The 18,449-nt window shown below is 46.9% G+C and overlaps 1 protein-coding gene across 2 annotated transcripts in view; it reads left to right on the top strand.

The window, feature by feature from the left end:
* Nucleotides 1–355: 355 nt before the first annotated feature.
* Nucleotides 356–18,449, top strand: part of PAPPA (pappalysin 1) — a 179,033-nt gene continuing 160,939 nt past the window's right edge. Inside the window, exon 1 of one of the 2 annotated variants that reach the window (XM_085077215.1) lies at nt 356–1,229. In XM_085077215.1, coding sequence (XP_084933341.1) covers nt 833–1,229 — 397 coding nt within the window. In that variant the 5' untranslated portion in view covers nt 356–832. Of the gene's footprint in view, nt 1,230–1,258; nt 1,607–18,449 lie in introns of those variants that run through there. The other variant, XM_085077217.1, reaches the window with a different exon arrangement.

Raw genomic sequence — 18,449 nt, 5'->3', positions numbered from 1 at the left:
TCCATTCATCTTGATTGTCTTCTTTAAAAAATAAATAAGAGGGGGGGGAAAGTGATAGGGGGAAAGAGGAAGAGAGGAAAAGAAAGGCGGAAAAGGAAAACAGCAAAAGTGTTTGAACCTCTGGAGCTATCTGCTCCTTCAAGCTGATTGATTAGTCATGATCCCTGCAGTTTTAATGGGAATCATTCAATTGGGAAGGTGGAGCACCCTAGAGTAGATTAGCATATTCTTGTTTACTCATCTTCTGAGGGGCTTTTTCTCTTTTCTTTCATTTTGTGGAGAAGAAGGGAGGGGGGAGGTTGGGGGGAAGGAGGGGGTTGTGGCTTATGTTATAAAGGAGGCCAAAAAAATAAATAGATTAGAGCATCTTTTGGGGGGAGGGAAATCAGTGGGTCTGAGTCTTGGAGAAAGCTGGGGGGTTGTTTTGGTTTTTTGTTTTGTTTTGTGTGTGTGTGAGTGTGTGTGTGTGTTTTTTTTAAGAAGAAAAAAATAAAGGGAAGAAAATCCAGCAGAGAAAAGAAGAGAGAGAGGAATTCCAGCTGTGGAGGAATAGAGGAGAAGAAGACAGAGGAGGAAGAACAGAGAAATACATTTCAACCAAGAAGGAGTTTTGATTTATTTGATTTTTATTTGTTTTAAGGAGAAAAAAAATCTATAAGCAGGAAAAAGAAAGAAAGAAAAAGAAAAAAAGAAAAGAAAAAGCAACTGAGAAGGGTTATAAAAAGAGCAAATACCAAGAAGGGTGAACAAGAGAAGAAAGTCAAGGCAAGGAGGAGCCCAAAGCTGGCAGATCGGGAGGATTTGCAGGGGAGAAGGGGGGGGAAGATTGGAAATGCAGCTCTGGAGTTTGCTGCTGCCTCTTGCGCTTCTCTGTACAGCCCTAGCCAGTGGACCCGAATGTGGGATGGACGAGCGCTCCCGCAGGGCACGAAGGGACACCAGGCACAGCCGCCAGCTCCTCCACACTGCCCCGGGCACCTGTGCCACCAGGTTAGCCCGAGGAAGGCGCTCCACTGCTGGGCTGGAGCCTGGGCATGTCCCCCGCAGGAGGCAACAGCGGGAGGTAAAGGACGAAGAGGAGTCCCTTACCCCGAGCAGGGCGCTCTATTTCAGTGGCCAAGGTGATCAGCTGCGGCTGAAGGCAGACATTGAGCTGCCCCGAGATGCCTTCACTTTGCAAGTGTGGCTGAAAGCCGAAGGAGGACAGAGATCTCCGGCTGTCATTGCAGGTAGGTGGCTGGCCGTGCCTGTGGCTGCGGCAGCATCCCCGCTCCGCTCCGGGAGCCGGCGGAGCAGCCCTGCCGGCGTGCGTGTGTCCGGGAGCGGGCTGAGCACACCCAGCCCCGCGGGATCGCCCCGCGGCTCGCAGCGCCTTCTGCCACCCCGCCGGGCTCGCCTTCGCCCCGCCGCACAGCCCGGCAGATCGCGGAGCTCTGCGCACCGGCTGGAAGTATAGGCTGGCAGGAAAAGTTATGTAAACTTTTGCATAGGGGAGACGGCAGCGCCCTGGGGTGGTTTCTGTCTCTCTGGGTGCGCGGGTTGAGGCGCAGGTAGGAGAGGCAGCTCTTTGCGGTGGGGTTTTGTCTAATTTTCGGGTTGGAAAACTGTAAGTAGAGCGTTCGAAAGTGGCTTGTTTGGATGTATGGGGAGAAATGTATGTGACTGGTGTGTGGCTGCAAAGAAACGCATATCTGAGGTCCCCCTACGCTTTCCTTGGTTTTATTGGCTTTTTAGTGTACTCCACTGTTAGCTCTCTAGATGCAGTGTTAGCATGTGGTTTCCAAACAGCTATAAAGGAACTTTTTGGCTATTGTGAAACCTCAAATGAATCAAATGAGTTTATAAAGTTCCCAACCCCTCGACTCTCAGCTACGGCTGGGACTCGCACTGCACAGCTAGAGGATGTGTGGAGTATTTTTGTCTCCCCTTAGAAACGGCAAGTGTAACATCAATGATTCTAAGGTCAAACAGCCCTATAAAATCATTTAGTACTCAAAGCAGCTACCAGTCTAAGCTGTCTGAGCTGGACAATAACAAGGAGTATTGCACTTTTCTTATTTAAATTTTATGAGCCCATCCTGAATTTGGGTCCCTCTCCCCGCGGTCGCTCCCTCTCCCCCTCCCGCCACCTCCCGCCCTTTCCCCGCTTTAGTGATAAAGTGCAGCGAAGTTGTCGTGAAATCGGATACTTTTCGGAGGGTTACAAACCCTTATAAATGTCGCCACATCCATCTTTGCTCTGAAGGAAGTCATAGAAAATGGAAATGCCCTTAAAAAAAAAAAAAAAAAAAGGAAACAAGTCAGAAAGAGAAACTGGTATTGGGGGGCGGGGGGAAGACATGTTTTACAGTTCTTTTGGCAAGGAGATTCCCTGAAAGTACAAAGTTTCCATGTCCTAGGATGCCTTAAAGAGACAGGGAGGATTTCCCCTTTCCCTTTAAGTGGAGTCATTTCCTAGCAGGAGGCAGCGCTGCCTGTGCCGGTGGCGCGGCTGCCCCGCCAGCCCCGCTCGCTGTCCCCTGCCACCCTCCCGGTGCCACATCTCTGACCGGCGCGGCTGCTGGCTCGCCGGAAAGTTGCTTTGTCTAAGGAAAACAAAAACTGCGATGTATCCAGCCGTGCTTTTCCTCAACTTTGGCCATTCCCGGCTGCTCCGCTGGCTGGACGCGGTTGGTGCGGGGCTGCCGGGGTGGGCAGGAGGAGCCGGGCTGGTCCCGTGTGCCTCTAGAGCGGTGATTTCATAGGTGAGCCGCATTATTCCTTGCTTTATTTCCCCTGCCTTTCTCAGACTCTGCTCTTCTGGTTCCCAATCCCAACTTAAACCCCAGGGCTCGAAGTGCTTCCCTTTGAAGTTAGGAAAGGCAGAATTTGGGTTTGCACAGATCTCGTCGGTACCCAAACAGGGTCAGTGTGTTTTTTAATGTGTTTAATCCAACACCTAGGACCCCGTGGCTGTCTTTGGTGCAAGTGTCTCTAATTCTCACAACAGGGAACCTAGACAAACACACACAAAGATCATTTGTAGTAAAATACTTTAATTGGATGGGGGAGGTTGGGTTGTTGCCTGTATAAAACACTTGACCCATTTTATGCATGGAAATAACATTCCACTGTGAAAAATGAAGAGAAATGCCCCAGTTTTGCACCGGAGAGCTTCAGCTCAGCTCGGGAGGACTTTGTGATTTTTATTTTATTTTTAAGCTCCCCCTGCCCCCCTCACACGCACTCTTGAAGAGGAGCCAGGTTTGGCTCTGTGTGTAAACACCTGGAAGAGGTCCAAGAGGAACTCACTTGGAGTATCCTCTGCACACCACAGCCTCCCAGACCTGCAGCAAGCTTAGGGAGAGATTACGCTTCCCTCAATGAGGAAATCAAGGGTTCTGGCTGCCAAAACTCTTGGCTTTCACATTTTCACTGTTTTGGGATGTGACAGACTGAGGAGCTCAGCTCTGCTGTTGAATTTGCATCTGTAGGACCCCACTGAAATCGAGAGCCCATCTGGGTGTTTGGGGGGGAAGGGTCTGGGGCACATTTGCTGGCAGTGCCAGAAGTGAGTTTCTCCCCAACTTTTGTCCCAGTTGTAAAGTGGGAAGCTGTGTGGTTGTACAGATCTGAGGGAAAGGGCGGGATTGACTGGAATACACCTCTTTTTCAGAGTTGCTCTCGTGTCTTCATCCACTTTCTGCCCCTCTTGACTGCTCCCCTCCCACCCCTCCCTGCTGGCATGTAAGAAATCACAGCAAGCGGTGCAGGAGGAGCCCCATGTGTGCCTACAGGGGAAACCTGTTGTGTCTGTTAAAAATCTCGTGTAGGACCCAAGTTGTTATCAGCTTCTGCGCCTGAGCCCTGACATAACGGAGTTCTTCTGCTAATCCAGGCTACAGGAGTTTCTGTCTGGAGCCAACTCTCCTTACGTCACCCTCTGCTGCAGTATTCAATTTGTTTTCATAAATGGCTAATTTTACAGCGCTGTTAAGTGGGTTCGTCATTGTGCCGGGCCATGCCCTGTCTCTGATGAGAGGCAGCCCTGGTGCCAGGCTCTGCCAATTTTCACGCTGCTTGGCAGCGACGTTATTGCCGCCCTGCTTGACTCCGCTGCTATCTGCTCTGGCATTTGTCAGAGGGAAAGCTGTTGGGAAACTGGAAGTCTGACCCGTTGATCTGCGTTACGCAAAAGCTCAGGAGCCCTGTCGGGGCCGGGCTGCGCTGCTCGGAGCGGCTCCCGGAGCGGCTCCCGGGTCCTGCGCACTTATCCTCCATCCCTCCATCCATCCTTCCCTCCATCCTTCTCTCCCCGGGCCGCAGAGTTGTCAGACAAACCCCGCTCGGATGTGCACACCTAGCCCGCAGCTCGGCACATCCCTCCTGTAAACACACACATGTGCACATGGAATCAATCAGGAGGCTCCGGGCACTTTCCCCCTGCCTGGGGAGCCTGAGGATGCTGGTGCAGGAAAGAGTTAAGGTGGGGCTGTGCTCCCTTAGGTAATGCACACACACCGCGAGGAAAAAGGGGCTTCAAAGCGCTGCTGACCTTGCTGCTGGTGTAATCAAAGATGTTTCGGTGCCACTGTGAAAACGCAACCCCATCCTGAGAAATAGGATCCTCCCGAGTCCCTCTCGGGGTGTTTTCTGGTGGATGGGGTGGCTCATGTTTTCACAGGAGTGAGATGTTGACTCTTTGCTGGCTGGGAGCTGAGAGGAGTGGGATGAATGATCGGAGTAAGAAGGCGTGCCTGCTCTGAAGAGTGAAAGTTATTTGTGTTTTGGTTTGTTTGTTTTCTTTTTTTCTTTTTTTCACTTCTTGGTTTCATTCTCCTCTGTCTCTCTATTCCTCAGCCTGCCAACAGGGAGCATGATCCCAACTTAATAAAGCTTCATATGTAAGGGAGTGCCTATGTTTTCCCAACTTCAGTCCTTGATGAACATAAAACTGCAGCAGAATCCAAAGGGAGGGAAAAGCCAAAATCAGCACGGTGGAGCTCACTTAAAGCCACAGCTTTTGCATGTAAGAGACTGAGAAACACCTGTGTCAGTCCAATAATTAGGTAACTATGAAGAGATGTAATTGACACTGCATAGATCTGGGTCCTCCATAGGGTTAAAAAATATGTTTGCTTTGGGGAGTTATTTTAGTTTCATTCTGAAGTTTTGGAGGTTTAATACACTTCAGGTAGAACTGGTGAGCTGGGTTCTGTCTCCAGAGCTGATCCTCGTGCTGGGTGTGCTGGGAACTTGAGGATGTTGTCAATAGAGAGTTTACTCTGAGTTTCACTGGCATTAAAACAACAGGCAGGTAGATAACGTGGCATTTTCTCATCTTCAACAGCCTGTTGCCTTTTAACTGTATGAATTTTCTAGTTGTGCTCTGTAACGAAGCACTACAGTGAAGGAGCAAGTCAAATATAAAACTCGTAGTTCTGTTGTTTAATTAGTGCTGGCACTGGCCCAGATGGGCAGAGTGAGGTGACAGGAGCTGGAACACCTGCACAGATGTTCCTTCAAGGTGATAAGTCTCTAAAACACCATTGCTGAAAGGTGGGGGAAGCTCTGGGTTTGGTTTCCCTGTGGATGGGTTCAAATGATTATCCACTTCATGACTATGGACCTGGATAGGGCTTGACTCATAGGTCACTGAAAATAATACCTCACAGCTTGTCATTTACTAAATATTTGCATTTGAACAGCACATTTCCTTCAGCCTGTGGAAGCTGGGACAAGAATCAGAAGCTGACTTTTCTTTCCATAACATTTCCAATTTAATCTGGTCTCATTCTTTTGACCAGCTACACTCTAGAGCTGGAACAGCACAGTTAGAAGAAAGCTGATTTTTTTTTATTCACCTTAAAGCACTCACATGTAGGCTGCTCTAATTAATGAAATGGTAACAAAACAGTGAGGGAAATTTGACTCTGTGTGTGAAGGATGGCAAATTTAGGCTCCTAAATGATGTACAGCTGTCTCCTGTAGGCACGGAGTTGTGTCCCAGGCTGAGTTTGCCTCTCCAAGCTTCATTTCAGCCTGATTTATTTCGAGCCAGCCTGCTTCAGTCAGGAAAACTCACGTGAGGCAGAAAGCAAGCGGAGAGGATGGTGTTTGGAGCGAGAGCAGGAGCAGGGCTGTCCTCAGGGACTGGTGGAGATGTCTGGAGGAGCGCAGAGCAGAGCTGGGAAGGGCAGGCTCGGTGCTGAGGGCGAGGGGAAGCCCTTGGAGAGCCTTCGCACGCAAAGCCATCGCCAAAGGCAGCCCTGGGTGGGGCTTGCAGCATCCTGGGGTCAGCTTGAAGCTGCTCTCCAGGTCCCCACTGCCACCCCACATGGTTGTAGGTCGCCAAAGGGTCTCGAGGTTGTGGCTGCACCAAGCAGAGGTATCCCTGTCAGCCCCAGCCCCATCCCAGTGTGGTGAGGGATGAGCTGAAATCCCAAATTCCAGAGGGTCTCACTGCTCCTGGCTCCCTGGGGACCTTAACCCAGACCCTCCACACAGCTAGGTGCCACTTTCCAGGGCAGAACAGGACAGGTCTCTGCTTTCAGAGCTGACCTGAGCTGAGGTGTTTGCTGGGGCAGCTCCATGAGCTTTGAGCCTTCTCACCTTTTCCAAGGATGGGAGAGATCCTTGGCTGGGCAAGCAAAGATCCACCTGCAGCAGGAACCTCCCTGCTCACTGGGGGCTTACCCTGCTCACAGGCAGCCAGCTGGGGGCAAACAGGGACTTTTGGTGGAGAAATTACTTCTTTGGACTGTGGGTCTGGCTCTGCCAGGACACAGGTCTGTCATGAGAGAGGTGAAGCCACAATGCCCCCATGAGCACCTTCAGCACAAAAGTGTTTTGTGCCCTGGCAGCCCAGAAAGCCAGTTGTGTCCTGGGGTGGGTCAGGAGCCCCAGCCTGGGCAGCAGGGCAGGGGGGATTCTGCCCCTCTGCCCCCTCAGGTGAGACCCCAGAGACCTGCAGAGCTGCCCCAGCCCTGGGGAACAGCACAGCAAGGAGCTGGAGCTGCTGGAGAGAGTCCAGAGGAGCTCCAGGATGAGCAGAGGATGGAGCAGCTCTGCTGGGAGGAAAGGCTGGGAGAGCTGGGATTGTTCAGCCTGGAGAGGAGAAGCTTTGGGGTGACTGAATTGTGGCCTTGCAGGGCCTGAAGGAGCTGCAGGAAACATGGAGAGAGACTTTTGAAGAAGTCCTGGAGTGCCAGGACAAGAGGGAATGGCTTGAAACGGACAGACAGCAGGCTTAGATTGGATATTGGGCAGGAATTGTTCCCTGTGAGGGTGGGGAGGCCCTGGCACAGGGTGCCCAGAGAAGCTGTGGCTGCCCCTGGATCCCTGGCACTGTCCAAGGCCAGGTTGGACAGGGCTTGGAGCAACCTGGGATAGTGGAAGGTGTCCTTGCCATGGCAGGGGTGGGATGGGATGACTTTTCAAGGTTCTTTCCAACCCAAACCGTTCTATGAAAAGCATTACATGACCAACAGGGTTTAGGTGCTCTCAAGGATACAGGATTAGCTGACTGCTTTCACCCTGGGTTTTCATGCTGGCCTGAACCAGGAAAAAAAAAAGAGCCAAAGTATAGTGGCTTTTTTCAAAAAGACATATTGAAAAAACAAAAATAAACCCTTCCATGACTGGGGTCAGCTGAAATGCTCCCATAGAATAGTTTTGTTTCTAATTTTATCTGTTGCTTTTTCAGCTCCTCTTTTCTTTTCTCCGATAGAAATTATAGGAGCAGAAGCAGAGAAGGGACCACCTGGGTTGCCAAATTCAGTCCCCTGCAGTGTCAGGGATATAACAGCAGATAATTAGTCCAAACATTCACAGAAAATCCACTTTGTAGGTTCTGATATAGCACAGGCCACAGAAAATTTCCCAGTGCTCTACTATAAACCAAAGCTCTTTAGCTAAGACTGAGAGTCACCACTTTAATGTAAGACAGGAAAAGAGAAGGACGGATCGACAACATCTTAAGTACCTAAAATCCAAAACATTGGTTTAGAAAACTGTTAAGTATGAGAAAGAAAAACATTGGCTGGTAAAAGGTATCAGCTTTCTTATTTTCAGAGAGTTAAAATGAATCAGGTGTTTTGACAGTTATGAAACTTCTATTGAAATTTTAAGTTGGACTATTTGCCAAAACTGATCCTTTCCCACAGATAGTCTGTTTTGATTAATTTCCCCTTTTCCTGAGAAAAATATTTTATCAAACATTTCCCACCCTTCTCTGGTCTTAGCCTGTGTGGCAGTTCCCGTTGTAGCAGGAATGAACGCCTTCACTTGATTGTGTTTTTGCTTCTCCACATCTTATATTCCAGATTATTCAGAAAATGCATCAGGAAAGACTTGTTTGATCACAACCCTCTATGTTTTTTTCTCTCAAGTGTATCAGCAAGTCTAATATAATCTTTTTCTTCATTTACCCTCCTCTCTTGATATTACCAAATTTTTCATCTAGTACTGTTTACATGGTCAGTACATATTAATCTTCCTATTTAATATATGCAGAACATATTGGGCTCTTCTATTTCCTGGGTTCTGGGCATTTGCTTAATGCATTATTCTGGGCACAGTTGCTGTGCTGTCCTTTTTTCCCCTTGTTTTCCCCAAAAAGAGCCTTCTAAAGATGAAGATGTACCTTTCCCCTGACCTCACCCTTCAACTGCTCTGTGCCCATTTCCCTACCTGGGGGTTGCCAACATCTGGATATGATTCCTAGCTTTATTTCACCTTTCTGTGGAGAAGGAATACTTGATTGTTGTGCTATTTTCTCTGTCTCTCCACATTTCTCTTCATTTTCTCTGCTGTGAGCATGCATGCACACACACACACCATTTCCAAAGCACCTTTGATTTTCTTCCCAGATCAATAGAGCATTTAAACTCCAATGATCAAGGAGGAGCAGCTTGTTTATTTCCCCACATATTCTGACACAAGTGGCACATCTTGTAAACTGCTTTGATTTGATGTTAGTGCCTATTATAAAGTTTACTCTCCCCAAAGCCATCCATGAAGTTAAAGTACTCTTACTCTGAGCAGGAGCAGAGCAGAACTCAAAAAGGAGAGTTAAAAAGAGAACAGGTGGGAATATCTTATCAGAGAATTTTCCTTTCTGCTCTCCTTGTTGACAGTGATCAGAACGATTTGAGGACTGTTGAGCATCCACAAGTTTGGCAGTGCCAAGTGAGGGTAAATTGTGTGTCATAGTTAAAAGTGAACAAATATAAATACAGGTCAATTGTCTCTTGGTGAGATTGGGGCTGGATTGTGGTTATGCAGGAAAATGGATTTGATCCCAAACCTGGTCAAGATAATGAAAAATCCCATTGAGCTTGGATGAATTTGGCAAAGGCTCTGATTACAGGGAGTTTTCTGCATCACTCCTCTACAGCCTGGACCTTTCTGTGGTCCTTGCTTCAGTTTCCTTTATTTTGCCGACCTTTTTTGCTTTGGATACAAGAGAAGAAAAGCTGTGAAGCTCTAACATCAGAAGAATTGGGAAGGGGATATGTTTATTTGGTTCTGCTATCCTCCAAATCTCAAATTTACCTCTGACTCTTTCAACCTTCCTCTTTTATTCCTCCCCTATTTTTCTCTGTATTTTTTCCCGTTAAAATTCCGCCTAATTCCTAACCCACTCTCTGCTCTGCAGGGTGATGTAAGTGTCCAACTTCCCTGTCCAATCCCTCCACCCTCTCTTATCACCATCACAGCCTCATTTCTTCCCCTGCTACCCGCTGTCCTCGATTCCCCTGCTTTCCCTCCTTCCTGCTCCGCGGTGTTGCTGCTTTCCTGCTCCTCTCGCGTCGCCTTTGCCGCGGGAGGGAGGGAAGGAGGGAGGGTGATGTCCCCTCCAGGGTGGCCACAGGTTGGTGGCTCCAGCCAGCTGGTGTTGGAAGCGCTGTGGGAACAGAGGGTAAGCAGGCGCTGTGTTTGTGTGCTCAGCCAGGCTCCTGGGCTTGCCTGTTTTCCGGGAATTATTGATATTGTTCTGTTTAATATCCATCCTCGCCGGGCACAAACAAGGAGTGAGAGAGAGGGGAGCGAGGGGGGAAGTGAAACTGAGAAGCATCTGGAATTGGCCTGGTGAAGCAGCAGCTGAGAGATATGATACCAGCTCATGAAAGCAAAAGAATCGCTGTGTTTGAGAAACAAACCACTCTGTTCTCTGCTGGGCACCTCCTGGGGCCTGGTGGGCTCTCCATTCTTCCTTTTGGGTGATATTTAGGGCTTTTTTATCTCTTCTCCTTCCTCCCCTCTGTCGTGTTTTTCCTCCTTTTCCTTATCTAATTTATTGTCTCTCTCTGTTTGCTTTAAATCACTTTCCCATATGGATTTCTCTCCTCTGACCCATCTTCCCCTCCCTCATCTGATTCCCAGGAGTCTTCTGTCGTCATGGAACTGGGAGAAGAGCAGCCCTGTTCCCGACACCGAGCATCAGCTGCAGGCTCCTTTTCCTCCTTCCTTTTCTTCCTTGTCTGTTCTCTGCTGTTAGTGTTGGAAGCAGATTCACAAAGATCATCCATTGGATTGAGGAAACAGATTTTATCACCATTATTTTGTTTGTTTTATTTAAGACAGGGAAAGAAATGGAAAGGAAAGGCCTTTGCTGTTACCAGTGTTACTTAGTTTTGAATGGAGTTTTTTTTTCTCCTGTACTAATGTATTCTAGTGCTGTTATTTTCCTTTATCATTACAGCAAGTTTACGGTTTTATAGTCTTGATATTGCCACAAAACTTCCTGCTGATGGTGATGATAAGTCTTGGGTGTGAGAGAACACATCCCTTAAAATCAGAGAAACTGAGGAACCGAGGGATGCTCTGATTTGTCCTGGATGTGTGGCAGTGTGTTGGTGACAAAGTCAGCAGAAGGCCTTTTGTTGGTTTTTATTATTGTTTTTTAGGGATGATGATGGTTATTCCTCAGCTGAAGTGGTTCTCCATGTGAAGCCACATGCCCCAATTCCTGTAGGATATTTCCTTAGCTGTTGGTGGTTCTTTAGTGGATAATTGCAGGTCTGAGCCAGGGGTGGTGATGGAGGCTGTCACCTGCCAGGTGACATGCTGCTGGTGACACCACAGGGGCTGGGGGAAGAAGGCACTTGGCATTTGTGGCATGAGCTCTGGAATTCGTATCTCTGAACCAGACACACTGATGATGGTTGAATCCACATGAATTATTGTATTTCTCACAGTGTAATGCAGCCCACAGTGTGAGAGAAAAGCAAATACCAGCAAAGCCCCTTGGTTCTGAGTACTCCTATTTAAATTGGAATACTTTCATATTTTCTACACGTGTGCACATTGATTATTGTATTGGCTTGCTGAAACAGCTTGTAAAACATGGAAGTTTTAACTGCTTGTATTCCTAGGAAATGCTGAAAATCTGTCTCTGGATATCTCAGGTTGTGAAATTAAGGACAAAAGCAGCTCATTTACCCCACAGTTAAATCCAGACCAGGTGAGAGGTTGCAGAAGGAGCCCCAGAGGGTTTTGGGGAAGGATCACCACCCAGTGCACACCCTCCTGGCTAAACAACCAGTGTTTCTGTCAGGAGCATCACCAGGGAGCCTGTACATCCTACAATCCACAGGAGTTCATTCTGAATTCAGCAGCATCTGTGCTTGTAAAGTCTGAGGTGCTAAAGTTGAAATCTGGAGCTTGCATTACTACTGTCTTACATGTCATCTGTCTTGTGGATAAACAGAGCAGCCTCTCGGAGGCCAAAACAGCACCTTTCACCAGTGATAATTTAATGAGAATTATTTTCAGCGTAAACTAGACAAGAATTGGAAGCCTCCTGCGCTGTAGCTTGTGAATGGAGATGTTCAGGGAGAAAAGGAGTACTGGGAGAAAAAGCAAATGTTAACTAAATGCATTACACACACGGTTTTGAAACATACTTGGCAGAGGGAAGGGCGAGCAATACAAGCCAGATTCTGCTGTTGAACACACCAATGTAAACCTAGAGTAACTCCTTTGGAGAGGAAATGGCAGGGGGGAGGCTGCTCCAGCCCTGTGAACGTGTAGAGTTTGGGGCAGAGGCAGAGGGCATGCAATGGGGAAAGTGATCAAGCCGTGAAGGGATGTTGTGGAGAACAACCTCCAACCACCGTCACCGCCGCCGGTGGTTTTATTTGGGTGTGTAATGGTTATGGTGATGCAGTGGGAAACATTTGTACAATGTGGGGTTGTTTTTTGCTTTTTGAAGTGTTTTCTGCATATACCTATATCGTAATCCCTGCAGGCTGTGGAATTGGGCCATGCAGCAGTGTTACAGTGAGCCCTTTGTGTTTCCGGCAACAAACACTCCTGAACTCTGCTCTCCAGGCTTGTGGCCTCAACTCCTTCACCCCCGCCTGTACTGTCCCATCTCCAGCAATAATATTCCCTCCTCTGTTTATAAACAAACACCCTCAGAGGAAGTTCACGGGAAGAAAAGTTAGTTAATGAAAATCAACCACGCACCCAGGCCTGGGCTTCGAGATGGAGCCAGCAGGGTTGCTGGATGTTTCCTACTCTGCATCTGCTTGTAGGAGTTTCTTTGATGAGATGTTTGCCTGTCTGTCTAACTCTGTGTCTTCCTCATCTTTTCCCATCATTGTGGAAAATATAAAAGAGGAGGGGAAAAATTGCGGTCTCAGTTTGCTTTGAAATCGGCGTGGATGGTATTTGGGAACCCCGAGCAGGGAGGTTGGCTTCAGTGACCCTGTAGAATTTCTTCTTGGTAAATCCACTGATTTTGCCTGTTTTGTTGTTGTTGTTGCTGTTGTCATTTTTTTAACATCAAAATCTAGATTTTGGCTCCTGGCAAAACTGTTGCTCTTGAGTTGCGCAAAGGCTGTAAAAGGACTAAAATAGCCCAAAGGATAATTGTCCACTATAGTCCGAGCACAGGGCTGATGATACGTCTGGTCTTGCACATCGTTCTCACAGAACCACCCCTCAAGGAGGTAGGAGTGAGCAGGACCCAGGGGAGTGGGTAACACGGGACTGTGGTCACCACAAAGCAGCTGGAAAACACAGAATGTTTTTGACTTGCTCCAGAGATCCCACAAACCTCTCACAGCACAGTGGCAACCAAATAAATAGTCCATTTTCTTGTGGCTGCTCCTGGGTTGTGCCTTTAGCACAGCGCCTTGGTCTCAGATGCAAGGTGAGTGAATTAGGTGTTTGTTTCCTTGCAGGGGACAGCTGGATCCTCTAATAAGTCTTTCTGGCCACTCAAAATGCACAGGAAAATCATCAGATGAAGGAAAGCTCTGAGAGTAAGGGAGGCAGCCTGATGAGGGCTGGGATTCCTCACTTGGGCAGAGGTGTGGTGTCAATGCTGTGCTCATGTCACTATTCCAGGCTCTCTTTCTTCCATAAGGAGTGTTTCTGGAAATTTGGGCTAAGGGAGCTTTTACAGACATAAAAGATGTGGAAGTTGTGGTCCCACTTTTAGTTCTAAGAGCCTTGAAATTTTAGAAGTGTGCCACAAAAGGTCTCCAGTGCTGGCAGAATCTCCATACCTTAAATTGGGATGGTTTAAAATAGTCTTATCTACTATTGCATTTTGTTGAAAGAGCAGCTTCTCTTACTGAACAAATATCTTCTGTCAGGTCTTATCTGTAAGGCTATTCCAGTGTGGTCTCTCCACCTCCCATCCCAGTGGGGGGAAGACAATCAGAAATGAGCATTTTGTATTGCAGCATGGACAGAGTTTATCAGCTGTTGCACAATCCCTTTGCCTGTGAGCAAATTAAATAAAGGAGCAGGGTGGAGTGGTGGTGGAAATGGACCTGCTTTATACTGGTGAGCTTCCTCTGAGAATTTCAGGGTAGCTATCAATAATTTGTCCTAGCAGGAAAGTCCAGCAATTCATTCTTACCCTTTGAGGAGTCCTGAATTAACGAAGAGCAGAGGATCTTCTGCTGGGAAAGGCTGGAATTCCCCGCAGTCCTCTCGCTAGAGATGGTTTAATCAAACACACTGTTTACATTCTGTGTCTCAGCAGAGGCACTTCTCAAACAGCAGTGGTCTTCAAGTGGATGCTGTAGCACTGGGGGTTTATTTTATTTTGTTTTAAACATCGGCATACCACCAGTTTACTGGGAAGTGGCCATGTGCAAACACCTGCAGGCTCTGTGGAGCAGGCCAGGGAGGGAAGCAGCAGCAGCTGCATCTCACAGAGGCAAAATGAGACAGCAAGGGGGCTGTGTTTTTTCTCCAGGGGTTTCTGCAGGGTTGGGATTTGGCAGCAAAGGTGGGCTGGGAGAACTTGCACTCCTGGAGGAAGAGACCTTGCAGCAGGAGGAGGCTGAATGTTGGTCCAAACTCTTCTCTGAGCTTCAAACACTGATGGCAGAGGCAGAGAAGCAAAAGCCTTTTTTGCCAAAACCTCGTGTTTTGCCTCATACTGTAAAGGCCAGACTGTTCCATGAACAGTTTCTGTGCTCTGAGACTTAAGAGGGCTCAGACTGGATGAAGTGGGAATTATGTATTCCATGAGGGAGAGGGAAGAAGGAAATGAGCTTAGGACAGTTCTTCCTACCACCGCCCATCTCTCCCCGCCCTCAGGAGGAACATCTTTTGCACCTATATCAACAAACCAATGCTTTACTGCACTTCTGCATGTCCAAAATTGGCCACAAACCTTGAGTCAAGATTTTAACTTGCGTTCAGACACTTTCTTTTTTTATTCTTCTTTGGTCTCTTCTGGAAGTGATGTATTTCCGCTCCCCATGCGCAGGATCTTCTGTGCATCACCGAGGAGGATGCACGTAAGTAGGCAACGTGGCCAACATTTTTCCAAACCCAAGCAGTCCAACCAGCTGTTCAGCAGAGCTGTTATTTATTGAGAACTGTCAATGTGTTCAACACATGGTGTCCTTTGCCCTGTCGAGCCAACAGCCTGGCTTTTATGGCTTTCTCTGACACTTGTCACACACTGGTGACAGGACAAGCTGGAGCAGGCACAGGGGTTTGTGTGAACATTATTCTAGAAGGGCATTGCAACAAGATGTTCTGTAATGAAAGGAGAGACAGAGACCAGTTGGCAGAGGAGAAAACAGAGGCTGTTGCAGAGGGTAGAGGTTTCTTTTTGGCTGGTGCTTTCGGAAAGAGAACAGAGATTTCCTTCAGCGATAAATTAGATGCTTGGGGAGAAAGAAAGGGTGTTTGTTTCAGCAGTGATGCAACTCCTGTGTGAGAGAAGCAGACTCCCTCTCCTGCTAATTCCAGCTGCTGCTTCTGTGGCAGAGTGGAAGTGCACAGGTTGCTTTGAGGTTTTAGTTGCTGCTCTGCAATTGCTGTAAGGTGCCTTCAGCTCTGTCCTTTCCGTCTCCAAAGGTGGGATGATGGCTCTCGGCAGCCTGCAGAGAGAGGCTGTTTGTAAGGATGAGGAAATGTCATTAGTGCAGCACTTCCTGAATGAAGCAAATGCCACTCTATTGCACCAAGTTGGGATGTTCAGCCAAGGAGCCCTGTTGGCCAGGGTCGTGCTGGGTTCCTGTGCTGCTGTAAAGGGAAGGCTGAGGTTGTGGAATGCCAAAGAGACACAAAGACATCTTGCCAATCTCCTACTTATCTATTTGTCCCATCTTTTTTCTCTTGACTTGTGTAAGCTCGTATTCATGAGTATCACAGGTATTTATTTTCCCCCACTGAAAAACAGAGCCTTTGCCTGAACAGTGTGACTCTGGCCACATTCCCTCCTATTCAGCACAATGCAATCTCGGTCCTTTACTAGTTAATATTTTCTGTCAACAACCTGCAAGAAAACAAAATCACTGCTGATAAAATTTGCAGATGTTGCAGAGTGCAGGGAGTGGTAAACAATGACCAAAACAGGACTCTCAGTTGGGTGTTTTCAAAAGCTGAGAACATGCAAACTATGCATTAGGGTAAAGCCAAATGTGAAGTCATTCACATAGAGAGAGGGGCGGCAGGTCACACACAAAGGATGGATGGGGGGAAGGATCTTTCACCTGGAAGCTGAATGTGGAGCAGCAACTGCTTGTTGGAATAGATAAAGCATGTAAATGTGAGCTGCCAATGTGAGGCTGTGGCCAAAGGGTTGGAGTCATCGTTGGCTGGGTAAACAAGGAGATATTGAGCAGGACTGAGGAGGTTGTGTTACCCCTGTAATGACACTGGAACAGCTGCTGCCAAAGCACCTTGTCCCATTCTGGTGCCTGCAGTTTAAAGGAGGATGTTGTATGGAAGAGGATTTACAGGGAAAACAATTGGTGGTGACAATAATTATATGATTTGTAACAAGTCTTTAAGTGCTGGACTCAAGAAGATTAGGAGGTGACTTGATCACTATGATCTTTAAATATAATTTTGGGGGATGTTAAACTGATAATTGGAGGTTGGAAATGAATAATAGAGGATATGAGTAAATCCAGTGGATGCAGATGGAGACTAAGCAACTTTAGAACAGAGTATTTTAGCAGTGTTTTAGCCTTGAGAGTAGTCAATAATTGAAAAACCTTTCTAGTGGAATATCTGATACCATAGCTTTTAATGTAGAATTAATTGTTCTTCCAAACTGCAAGGACTTTAAAGAGGACTTAATTCAGTGATCACCCATATTGTGTCTAAGAACTGCTAAAGTCAGAGTGTTCTGGGTTTTTCAGCTGTTACTGGAAAAAATGGTTGAAGCAAACAGTAAAGCACAGGAAGCACTAAGATGCTAATTTCAAATCTTTTAATTACTCTCTTTTTAATTTCTATGGGCTCTCCTTGATGCTGCTAGGATACTTCTGAGCACCACAATATTTCCAGCTCATTGCAGGGTTTCCTCACCATCACTGCAGCTGAATTGTGAGGCTCAGTTTCATACGATTTTGTTAACCCTGCTTAGATATTGTCACCTTTAACCAGAAGGATGTGTTGAGCAATGACTTGATTTCTCCCCCTCAAAACAGTCCAGTGCACTGTCTGAAAACCACCTGAATAATAAGATTGAAATATTTTCTCATTGAAGGCAGTAAGAGCTTTACTGTTGACCTCAATGATGCCATGAATTTACCTCCAGAATACAGACTCTGGGGAGCAAAAGCAAGGTTTCCCTCTGGAATCTGGACCATTGACAATGAAATTACTGTGAAGCCAACACTGCAGACAGCCCTCAAAAACAAAGAAGTGGATGAGAAAGCAGAGAATAAGCCTGGGGTGACTTTAGCTTGGCATCCCCTTGCTGGGTGGTCTGTCTCAGTCTCAGGGCAGAACAGCAGTCCAGGAGGGCATGCAGGATGCTGGAATGACCTATTCCTGTGACTCTAGCTGAGTTGCAAACAGAAAATACAGACCAAAACCCTGTCGAAGGTAATTAGTGCTCTGAGATGGGATTTCATTTCATTTGAGCCATCCCCAGCTGGAGACTGTTCCTGAAAACTCAGATTTAAGCCAAGTGCTCCAATGCCCCAGTCTGCTCCCTCCAAGCCATGTGCACATGTATATATAGGCTCCTGCACAGAGAGAATCGTGCATTACATGGTATTTTGTTAGTCTTCATTGCTCTGCTTCCAAATTTAACCAGAAGTAGAAGGGCTGAAATAACATAAGAAAGGTTGGATATATGATATTTCCTGCTGCTCAGCTAAATACAAGAATTGCCAAAAATCTTCCAAGGTAGCTTGTTTCTTTTACATTTTTCTCCCAGTTCTGCAGACTTGAGAAGGTCAATTACTTTCGAGAAGGATTTGGCTTTGGCAACACTTATGGAAAGCGAAGCAGAATTATGACCTTTTGGAGGTTTGCCCATCGCTGTCCCATCTTGTCCTTTAAGAACTAAAGGCTGAATTTTCACAGCTACAGTCTTCGGTTTAATAGGTGTGAATTTGTTTCTGTGCACTTCTAAGACATCATGAGTATCTCTGTGAGAATTTGCTTTTAGATGTCTATTTATTTGTGCTCACAGATCAAGTGATCACTGGTATTTGTAGAGCAGAAATACAGGCTCAGGTATTTCCAGGAGGAAAATCATACCAAAACAAATGAAATTGGATTCAAACCGAGCAGAATAATAAAGCTCTAAAATTATATACTTAGGTTAGTATGTGGTGACTCCAGCCTATCTGGAATGCACACTATAATAGTTATATCATGTTAGACAGGCAGGCTTTTTTTTCAGCAGGACGTTTCCTAGAAAGCAGAAACATCTCTGTGGTTTGTGTATGGGTTTGGAACTCGTGTGCGAGTATGGAGCAGAGAATTTGAGGCATGAAATAGTCAGGATTAGTGAAGGCCCAGATCCCTTTCATAAGCAACAGCAGAAAACAGGCACGATCAGCTCCCTTCTCCCCACTGCTATTGCAGCCTCCTCCTCTGTGGATTGTTTTGGAGTCAGTTCTTTGAAGGCTGATAAATGCCTCAGTTGTTTCTATTAGTACAGCAAAGATGCAGTCATATGGGAAAGCCAGATGCAATAAGATATTTGAGTCTGGATAAGATCTGAGATATTTTTACAATAA

The sequence above is a fragment of the Lichenostomus cassidix genome, chromosome 17, assembly GCF_008360975.1.
Source record: "Lichenostomus cassidix isolate B80296 chromosome 17, HeHo_3.0, whole genome shotgun sequence".
Classification (NCBI taxonomy): Eukaryota; Metazoa; Chordata; class Aves; order Passeriformes; family Meliphagidae; genus Lichenostomus; species Lichenostomus cassidix.
Note: the sequence above shows the minus strand (reverse complement) of the source record. Positions and strands in the feature narration are given on the sequence as shown.